At 37.5% G+C, this 11493-nt stretch overlaps 1 protein-coding gene across 2 annotated transcripts; it reads left to right on the forward strand.

Annotated features, from left to right (window-relative positions):
- Positions 1–1522: 1522 nt before the first annotated feature.
- Positions 1523–7300, forward strand: s100z (S100 calcium binding protein Z). 2 transcript variants are annotated; one of them, XM_057360505.1, is made up of 5 exons: positions 1523–1841; positions 3466–3575; positions 3742–3846; positions 4283–4439; positions 6772–7300. In XM_057360505.1, the coding sequence occupies exons 3-5, from the start codon at positions 3782–3784 to the stop codon at positions 6937–6939; spliced, it is 390 nt and encodes a 129-aa protein (XP_057216488.1). In that variant the 5' UTR covers positions 1523–1841; positions 3466–3575; positions 3742–3781; the 3' UTR covers positions 6940–7300. The 2 variants fall into 2 exon arrangements, with proteins under 2 accessions (XP_057216488.1, XP_057216490.1); XM_057360507.1 differs by lacking the exon at positions 1523–1841 and having other exon boundaries at positions 3557–3575; positions 3742–3930.
- Positions 7301–11493: the final 4193 nt, after the last annotated feature.

Consider the following 11493-nt stretch of genomic DNA (forward strand, 5'->3'; position numbering starts at 1 on the left):
CACCCAAACGTGTTTTTTCATCAATTTTAACAATCATAGGTAGTTTAGATGGTTAGAGTAAGGTTAGGGTTAGGGTGTGGGTTAGGGTAAAGGTTTCGTAAGAATTGAAACACCAAAGATTTAGTCAAAACCAACAAGCCACGCCCACGGATCTCACTCGAAACACCAAGGATTTAGTGAGAGCCCTTATTGCACAGAGCCCTTGGGCCCTGTCCCAAATGGCGCACTTCATGTGGACTTGCGGTCCGAGTCCGTAGTGTGTCCCATTTGTCTTTTTAGCACTCAGACGTCTGCTCGTGAGCGCCTCCTTTGTGCCCTCGATGCAGTCTACGGCGAAGCCCGCATTGATGCATACTCCACTGAAGTCCCCTTCCCAGGAATCCTTGCGAACGCCCAATCACAGAACGGATGGGAGGAGTGTCTTGGATGTCAGACATTTACGTAAACATGAAGGATACATTTTTAAATGTATGTTTTGATCAAATTCAAAATTAATTTATTAATTACTTATTCACATTATTGCTTATTTATTTTCTATTAAGCCAGCTATTCAAGAATAAAAACTTCTAATGCAGTGCATTTTCTTAAGGTAATAAGCCATGTTTTGTTGTAGATTTATATGTAGTTGTCTCTGGGCTCTGTAAAGCTGAACAACACAGCTTCTGTATTATAGAGAAATATTATATAACAGCATATATGCATATTAAAAGCACATTAATTATTGTGTATACAAATAAACAAATACATAAGCAGTTGCATTACAAACATAAGTATCTATTGCATAATGCTTATCAACATATGAAATACAGAACAATAAAAACCTGCAGCTCCAGTCCCAAATAACTACAATGTGACAACAAGTGTGGTCGACTTCACGCGGCGCTGCGCAGTATGACAACAAAGTACCGCGAGAGTGATTAGAAAGCACCGCTCGCTCTTTCCGGCGTGATGACCTCAAGTCTGTCCCAAAATGCACTCCCATGTACCCTTGTGGACTCGTGCCTAGTGCCCTATAGGTCTGCACTTACTGACGTCACCAAGTGTGGACTCGGAGGAGGTCCACAAGACCGGAGTGCGCCATTTGGGACAGGGCCATAGACTTGCGGTTGAGCGACGCGAGTGGGCGTGGCTTCAGCACCAACAGCGGACACGCCCCCAGCGTTTGAGAGCAGAGAGTCCTGCTTATTTTTCTAAGATTTTGATAACTTATTTTATTTACTTGGATGTTTTTTTCTCCATTCAAATTTGGCTGGGTCTTTTCTGTTGTGTGACAAACTCAGAACACATATTTTAATGTCACTTTACTCGGACTTTAATTTTGAAATGCCATGTTGTATTTGTATTTCTGAAGCATAAAACATAAAGGAACTGGACTTTGACGGTTATTAATGACGTAGAGCGTATCACAAATGACATACTATACACTATGCACTTAAACTATGCACTATGCACTCAACCATCTAGCATAAGAATTTCAGAAGAGTAGTATCCTCCCAAATGGACTACTAAACGGTTTTATACTAACCGGAAGTATATCGGTTTCCCAGACGAGCGCCAATGACGTCAATCGCACGACACAATGCGTGTGAATAAAAATATACTTGTGCATTGTTCATTTAATGTAGTTTTCATATGTTTTGCCCAGCATTATTTTAGTCATCATCAGATTGAAGCGTTATCACGCACTACTCACACTATTTATACTAAAAAATGGCGTAGAATAGTGTTTAAGTGCGCGATTTGGTACGCACCTTAGGACACAAGACCGCTGAAGAACGCATATTGAGAAACGGCCCACACCAAGGAAAACCAGACGAACACCACCTTGACCAGTTTGCCAGGTAGGGCCACCTTATAACCGTCTACTTCCAGCTTAAAGCAGCTAAAACTAAAATTACGAACTTTCAAAATTGTGTCTTGAAGTGGGAATATACGCGCCACAAGAACTCTGCTAGGTGTTTAATTTCTGCACTATACCATAATGCGCCACAAGAGGTCAGGAGCGCATCACAATTAAAACGGAGCAAGCGCGAGCTTCTTTCACAGCACGAGAAAATTACCACGTTTCTCCTCATTTCTGTTACAGTATGCTGTTAACAACTGCTGTGTGAATTCCTAAAGTTTATGTTAAAAACAGTTAAGTTGACTGCAAGGGCTTATATAGATCACTAAATAATTTATTTCTATTAATTCACTTAAATTAATTAATTTATTCTAAATAACTTAGCAAGGGAAATGTTTCATCATTTTAATGAAAGGAAAACACTTTTCGTTTGGAGGGGTGGAGGAATACACATGAGCCTTACCCTGACCCCGCCTGCTCTCCCTCAGGTCAATGCGGGCCAAAAATAAACCTGGCTTCATCCCTTGAGTGAACGAAGGATCTGTCTCGAAACGTGTTACATTCTCTATTCACACTTATTCTGTTCAGTTTCTTTTATTCACACATTTCTGAATTGTTATTTTGGAAACGGTAAGGAATCTATAAATAAAGCAAATCGCAGAATTTCAAAATAAGGAATTTGTGCTTAAGATTTGCTGCTCAAAAGTTTGTCGTATTTATAAGTAAAGTCCATGGGATTACTCTAGTCTTGGGAAAACAAGTACATTGTGCACGTCATCCATCTCCTGTTTCTTTGAGCAATAATAGTCATGACGTAAACACTTGTGCTTGGAGGATGCTGCTGGAGTTTCCAGTCAAGGCACTGAACCTTCTGTCAACCAAACTCACAGAATACGATGAAGTAAAACTGGCAAATAATCATAAATAACTTTTTTTGTCACCAATAAAGAGTAGAATTATTTTATCCGAAGTGGCACAACACATAAAAATAAAACATATGTTATCAACATCTTTATTATGTGAATTAAGTATGAAAACAGCTGTAAGAATAAATAATCTTGAAAAGGGTACTATCAGACAAAATAGATTAGTCTTTTGAATCCGATAGACTCATTTGTTAGCACCAGTGATTTTACTGCAAGGTATGAGAATCCTTTTTAATGCATTTTTTGTGTTACACTTAATGATGTAAACCAACAAAGCAAAGACAATATGAGATTCAAGATACATATTCAATGTGAAGAGTGAAGAGTCCTCAGTTATCTTCCAGTTACCAATTATTCCAAGTAGAATATAAATTTGCTGTATTCATCGTAAAGTAGTTTGTTATCAATAAAAATTGATATTTATCTTCTTTATTAATGGCTAATGACTATTGTTTTGACTTTACATAGGACTGTCTTTTAAAGTCAATACACGTGTTCTTTACTTAAAACCATTTTAATCTGAAAATGCATCATGCCATTTATATGTGTCTTTGTGTGTATGTTCAGATTTTAGTTGTGATTTATAAATTTAGCCGGAAGATGAAGTAATTGAGCTTCAACCAAATAAGGAATCTTGATAATATTTCTGTACTGCTTATTTTCTTATAATCTCCAGGAATATGGTTTTGTTTTCAGATCTAACAAACAATAGCTTGAAATGAGAAGAAATCAGAGCACTTTTCTTAGCGTGGGACAGATGGCTGATCTAAGACAAGCATCCCTATTCGTACTACTTGTATTAACTCGTAAGTACTTTAAATCCAGTTGGCTAGATGTAATTGCACAAAACGGCAATACATGTCATTGTATATTGCAGTGACACTCATGCATACAATTATTAAAAATGTGTGTGTGCACCCTGAGCTCTCAGGAGGCCATTGCTCTATCATTTAGAGTGTGTTTTTTGTGCAGGTGTGTGCGCTTAGTTGAGGATCTAAATCACAGGGTTACTATGGTGCAACACCTGAGCAATGATACATCGTCACGGCAACAGAGGAGGGTCCTTGTCATGCACAGGTTATCTCAAAAACAACTTCACGCACTCCTCTAAACACTTTGTTAGCGAATACACCCAAAGTTCACATCTCTGTCCTGAACAAGGTGAGTTTTACCATTTCTCTTTGCTTATAAACTTTGGACCTCGGCTGAAGGTTAAATGAAATCACTAAAAGTTAAAATAAATTTAAAATAAATAAAAGTTAACCTCTAACTTTGACAAAACAATGATCTTGTTATTGATAAAAAACAGATAGCCGGATTATGTTTTTTTGCTAAATATTGTGGTACATGGTGTTTATTTACCAATGGTATTTGCATAGGACTCCTAGAGAAAGTGCTTCAAGGAATCATCAATGAAAAAAGTTTAGAAACATAGAAAAATAGAAACTAAATATAGGGCTAGAATAATTAAGGCATAATGTAAAGTGTTATTCATATCTTCTCTTCTGCACAGGTGGTCTGCAGCAGCCATGCCCAGTAAACTGGAGGGAGCCATGGATGCACTTATCACGGTCTTCCACAACTACTCGGGGAACGAAGGTGACAGGTACAAACTCAACAAAGGAGAGCTGAAGGAACTTCTAAACAGCGAACTCACCGACTTCCTCATGGTTAGCAAACAGAATTTCACTTCATTCTTGTTTCTTCTTAAAGAAAATCTTGCAATGAACTGACATCAACATGATTTTTAAAACAGAGCAGCACAAATGTATGTTAAAGTGCTACTCTATTTCCACCTTATCTGACTCTAAAAGATTTCTTCCGTTGGTTTAACAATAGTTTTTAAATCTAAATTTTATTGTTTCAAAAGTCACAAATCAGATACAAGCAAGTGCCACCAAAACTATATAAAATATTTTTTTACTTGATTAATGATGATTGAAGATAATTTAGACACTATACTATATGAAGCATATCTCTGCTTTCCTTCTAAAACCTTGAAATATCTCCATATTTCGTGATTTTTTATTTTTGGCCATAAGTCATTATTATATGGTTTGTTACTTGGTTTTGCAAATATATATATAACCTATAAAAAGTATTAAAAAGTGCTTGTCAATTTTGACAACACAGTATTTAATCATTTAAAATGTACAGTTCCATTTCCTGAAAAACAGCACATTCGGACATCCAAGGTTTCGGAAGGACAGCGACGATATTTTAGACTTTTTTTAGAGTATCGGTGTACAGAAATGTGTTTATTTCAGAATGTGCATCCATAATCTTTCAAAACAGCAGCCACCTCCAGTGATTTCAAAATTTTGTGTGCATTTATTCTATTCCTTGTTATCATGTGTGGAAATAAGATACAATCAAATGACTACACCTTGCTTTTTATCATTATGAAAAGAATTCTGAAAAATCTGAAGTAAATCATCTTTTCAACCGTTGACCATATGATGACGAATCACATGAAAGCTGTTATTAAAACAGTTTCTTGGCATGCAGTTCAAAGCCCATAACATTTCAAATGTTAAATCAAGCCAACATAATCCTTTAATCCCATCTATTACGATTTAAGATTTCAATTTGACATCCAACCCAGAGACGCTCTTTATGCATGTGAGTGAACGTTTGGCTCCAACATGTTGATTAGTGATAATGATTTGGTTAATTTCGTCAGATTGTTTAGTGAGTTTGTTGAGTTTATATCCGGCGTAATTTCTGCTCACAGTCCACTTAGTGAGCTGGCGGCAAAACGAAGAAGACTCTGAGGAAATGAATTCAGTGAATTACTTCTTTCCCATCAGATACGGTGTAATTCTGTGAAAGCAAAAGCCATTCATAATAAGAAAATATTTCCTGACCCTCAATGAGAGTTCATGTAAACAGTCTGATGTGGGTCTCTGATAAAAGACACCTGCACTTGTTTGGAACATATTTAACTCCAAAACTATAAACTTTTCCTAAAAAAATTCGGAATATTGTATGCTGTATCTACTTCAGTAGTTTTTGTTTTTAATGCTTATGTATATGCTTATTTGATTTAAACTTAAAAATACTTTTACAAAAGCAACACTCATTTTAAAAATGTTATGAAAAGCACTCTTGAGAATGAATTATGAGATTTACCAAAAACTACAATGATAAAGATTAAATATAATGTTCTCAAGCAAAACATTGTTCTAAAAATGGTCCTAAAATAGGCTTCATTTTCTTTTCCTAAATACAGTTTTCAATTTTGTGGTTAAATGTAACCTGATGTTTTTGTGAGATTCAGCCCCTTGGATGTGGGTCTCAGCTGTGCACGCATCATCAGTACGAGACTGTTGCTTACGCATCATCAATTACTGCTTGGAACACAGCCTGATATAGATTCCCACCTCTTCCTCGACACAACACGCCCTCTCTCTCCCGGGAGTGTGTACAGTAACATTAGGAGGCAAAAGAGTAATGAGTGAGATGTTAAACTGTCTGCTGGCTTGATGTGTTACCCACACACACACATACGCACGCACACGCACACACAGGTAGTCAATCATACAGTATAGCCACAGGCTGATGGAGTCTGATGGTTTTAAAGTCACGGCTCATTGGTTACCAACATCACCATGGGAACGCATGGCCATTGGGCCTCGCCCAGTTGTGGTCATATGGAATGGATGTCAGGATAGATGGATGGATCGGAGGATTTGATGATCTTTACTGAACGGTCTGGAGGTGGGTACATGTACAGTCAGCTGAATGAGATCACTTGAAAGAATGGTCAAAAATGTCAAATACAACTTCAAATTACTTCCTTAGGATCTAATGTATCGAACCTGTGTTTGTAAGATTGGTCCCACATTTTAAGGGCTGTTGTATGGACAGGGCAAATCTTCATTCAATGTCATCAAACGGTCCAATCAAAATGTTACAATGTATAACCAATCAGCATTCAGTACTGGATCATATATTACATGCTTTACTGAAAGTTTTTTTCCATTTTGCTTTTGTTTTTAGTCTCAGAAGGACCCCAATCTGGTGGAGAAGATCATGAACGATCTGGATTCCAACAAGGACAACGAGGTCGACTTCAATGAGTTTGTTGTGTTGGTGGCCGCGCTGACGGTGGCGTGCAATGACTTCTTTCAGGAACAACAGAAGAAAAAAGGACGAGACGGCAAATAAATCTGATGTGTGAAATGCTCGAGTACCTGAATGTGTAATGCTCTATGTATTAAAACATTTGTTAATATCTAGTTGAGTTTTTATTACTTCTCATCATAGCAGCTTATTCTTACTGTCACTGCAGTTCTCTTTAAACAATTTCTTGATTCCTTTTCCAAAGCGAATTGATCATTAAGTATCATTTTTATAAAAGATCAGTTATTTGCTATTATCTTTTTCTGGATTAAAAGGGATGGATTTATCATAAACTGATTGAAACTGTTTTAAATGTGCATGTAGGTCTGTCTGTATTATTGTGTGCGTGTAGAATGCAATGAATCTGATGGTGTGATGTTGCTTTGACCTTTGACTCTGTGCTCCTCTGTTTTACTCTAAAAATCATTAAATCTAAAATGAAACATGTTGTGAAATGTATTTCTTTTACTGAAAAAGAACAGAATACCTCTACTAAAAACACGCCACTGTACACTACACATATTATGAAGCAGCCTGCTGTTTGCAAAATACACATTTTAATCGCTGTCATCACACGATTTTATTATAGTAAACCTAGCCGTTTTCAGGGAGATTTGGCAATTAAAACAGAAGATTTAAAAAAAATCACAGCTGATAAAACTTATGGAAATGGTAAGTCAAGTTATGCATGTTGCATTGTGGGATAACTTTCCTCTCATTATACTTTGATGTATACCAAACATTTTGGCGAATTAAGTACTATTTTGTGTGTACAGAAGTCAACATATTTGTAGTATACATATGTTGCAGAATTAGTAGTATGGCTATATGTTGCCTAAACATATATATGGTATATTTTTTCAAAATTAAATCCTGTAGTATTGACAAACAATCTTGACCATAATCTGTGTCATTTTAATAAACCAGAAGCATACTGACATTTTTTTGTGTCTGTATTGTTTTAAAACTTATTTGTGGTAACAGCATTAAAATATTTTTATACCATTAACATTTGCTGCTCGTCTATTTTAATATGAAAAATATGTTTGAAAGCTATTTGAAAAATAATAATTGAAGGTGTTGTAAATGATGCTGGAGCATCGATTAAGACATACCCCTCTTTCCAAAGCCCCGCCCTCTGCGGACATGCGTGCACGCTCGCGTGGACGCCAAGTCGTTTGTAGTCAGACGTGGAGAAGCTGAGCACTTCATCTCAGTTACACAGGTAAGAAAAAATCAGTCAGACAGTGAATTAGATTTAAACTGACCTTGTACAGGTGCCATGACATGATAATCAATGTAACAAAGTTGCACGACAAATGACTTCCTGCTGCCCTTATACGGTGTACTGAACGCGCAAAATGATGTACTGAAAAAAAATCTAAAAGGAAAAAAACTTAATATTTATTTATTTAGATGTTTAAGTGTCTATAAAAGAGAACAAATGCTGTCTTTTAAGGCACATGTTTTACTGATATTTAAGTTATAAAGACGTACGTCCGAGTTCGTCGTAACCTTCCGCACTAAATAAACAATCTCTACACACCTTACCACGTATTCAAGGTTTAGCCCAAGGACTTTCATATTTGCACACAACTTTTACTTAATTTAGTCATCAAATAGTCATTAAACTAGAAGTTTTGCAAAAACAAACCAATGTAAATACAAAGATGTTGTAGTATTTAATCAATCCTTTAATTTTTCAAAGTGTATCCTTAAAGTTTTCCTTTCTGACTGTGAAGTGCCTTCTTATGGACGCTTAACAGTGCACACTCGGGAGAGCTTGTGATGTCAGTGATGATGCCATGTGATGTAAGAATGATACACGAGCTCATTTCCCAGCCTGTCCATCAAACTGAGTATTTTTATAAAGGACAAATGAAGATCCCTGCAGAGGAGCGTGACTGCAAACACGAGCAGAGAGACGGGCCCCGTAATACTGCGGTATATCGTGATAAACTGCCAGAACGTTGCTATTTGTGAAATGTCCTTCAGGAGATGGAGAGATAGACGTTTCTGATTATTCGAATAAACAATTGCGCTAAGAGCACACCTTCTCTCTCCGTCTCCTTCTCCTTCTCCCATGCGTAAATCAGTCGTGATTGACAGCGATGGCTGAGATGTGATAATTATCTCTTGTCTCATAATGGCCCCTAATTCTGTTTGTCTTATTTCTCCTTGGTGATTCATCATTCGCTCTTGTTTCTCGCTGCCTCCCATTTGTATCATCTTCCATTACACCTGAGTGAAAGGTCGGTCTGAGTAAATGGGAGTCTAATGCTTTAATGTTGGTGTTTTAGGTAGTAATTCAAATTCACTATTAGGCACAGAACGCTTTTTTCCATCAGTGCGTTTGGTACTGGTTGTAGCGTCTCATGGTTTAAAAGGTTCAGTCATTAATATGTTCTAAACAAAATGTACAGATGAAGACTTCAGTCAAACCATTCAACAACAAAATAATTAGCTAAAAAAACAACTTCACGTTCTCGAATCAAAAGCCAAAATCTCTGACATGACGATAATGTACGTTGATGCACAAATTGGCGCTGAAACACGGGGGGGACAGTTTTAATTTCATGTTCACTTTGTGCTGTGTTTTCTGTACTTTCTGTTGTTGTTCATCAGGGCTGCTATCAGCGAATGACTTTTGGGAGAGATTGTGGCTGTGAGATTAGGCCTGTGCTCCGCTGCATCTGTCTCCGGGTGTCTGGAGAAGAGAGACGCTCGCATCAGCACCAGCTTTCCAAAGAGAAATCCAAACCCGTGAAGATTCGTCTGTTTACCAGTGACAACGATAAGAGAAAACTAGACGGAACAAGGACAGAGAGGAGAAACAATTACACCCACTCTCTCTCTCTTTTTTCTGTCTAAACTGCTATTTATCACCAGACTCCACAGACACAAGGATCGAAGTCACGGTGAGGGAAGAAGAAAGAGACGTGTGAAAACGTCTGTGTTCTTAAATCTAGTGAGATGTCTTGTCTATGTAGGCAACTACAGAACTTTGTAAGATTACGGAAATTCGTCCAAAAACAGAAAACACCATTTATGTATAAATGCAATGAATTATACGTATAAAGCAGTACAGTAAACAAAATTTCTCTCATCTTTTGCAGTGCATTATGGGATTGTCGTCTCGATGAAAAATGCGTGTGATGACAACTGCGCAGGTGACTAAGTTGTTATCTTTATATTGGAGTGATGCCTGTAAAGTTATCACGGTAGTTTGCGCACTATTAAAGGGGTCATATGGCACGAATACGTGTTTTTCTGTGTCTTTGGTGTGTTATAAGTTGCCCATGCATGTATTAGATACGAAAAATTGAAAAAATTAAAGTGTGGGACAAAAGATGCATTCTATGTAAAAGCGAATGCTCACCCAGACCTGCCTGAAACGCCTCGTGTAGCCACACCCCCACAAATCTACGTCAGTTCGTGGTATGATTTGACTAAGACCGCCCAAATGTATACACAAGTAAGGTGGGCGTACCTGTCAGTACAATTGCTTTGGAACCTGATGTTCCAAATATAGTAAGAGGCGTTACATTTCCGTCACACACATTCAGTATTCCACCAATCACTACGCACTGGTTAACTGGCCAATCATAGCACACCTCGCTTTTCAGAGCCATGAGCTTTGTAAAAAATCTGCGCGTTTCAGAGAGGCGGGGCAAAGAGGAGATACAAACATGCACGGTATGTGGAAAATACTGCGTTTTTGAACCTTAAATCGTGTATACACATTGCGTTATTTCTAAAATAAATTATAATATTCTTTTTAGCCGTGTCTTTAAAACTCCACTTCGAGATCCATTCTTGTGTGTTCCTGCGGGATAATCACAATCAGCGCTCCTCAATCCGTTTTATCTAAAACACTTTCGTGGTTCTTATCTCCCCTCGCACATTCCCTCTATACCTCCACTCCTCGGCCAGGTGTTGCGTCACTCCGATTGTCTGCAAACTCCTCATTAGAGTGAGTGATATGTCGGAGAGCTGGGAGGTGTCATCCATCTTGCACACGCCCATCTTTCCGGACATCTCTAATCTGTTTCAGACCTGAGTTACGGCTCAGCGCTCTATCTAAAGAAGAGCAGGCCCCGGTTAAACTCTGTCGTTGTGGCCGTACGCACAATACTGTACACTGCACAGATGGGTCATTACGCTTTGAGAGAAATGGACTCTGTGTTATTTATAGCGGAAAATAATGAGGATTATTCACTTGCTTGCTATTTGAAGAGCAGACGTGACCTCGTAGCTATACTGGAAAATATACTAGATGAAGCGTCATTAGAGAATATTTTGAGAACGCAAGAGTGATGTCATACCCGAGAACTTTAAATTATAGAGATTAATTGTAAAATTGAATCTTTGTTCGTGTTTAGGTTTGTTTAGACTAAAAACGATAACTATAAAGATAACTAACAATAACAACATTAGGATGTGCACAAACAGGTAGCTTTATTGGTTTATTGTTTATTTTAAACGTACACACTGCAGTTTCACATTTTAAATGCGTTACTCCTTTAAATTTGAATGGATTTTGTTTGGCTGTCAATGTTTTATTGTTCATCAGCTGGAAAAAACTCTTAAAGTCCCTGT

Source organism: Triplophysa rosa, linkage group LG19 (assembly GCF_024868665.1).
Source record: "Triplophysa rosa linkage group LG19, Trosa_1v2, whole genome shotgun sequence".
NCBI lineage: Eukaryota > Metazoa > Chordata > Actinopteri > Cypriniformes > Nemacheilidae > Triplophysa > Triplophysa rosa.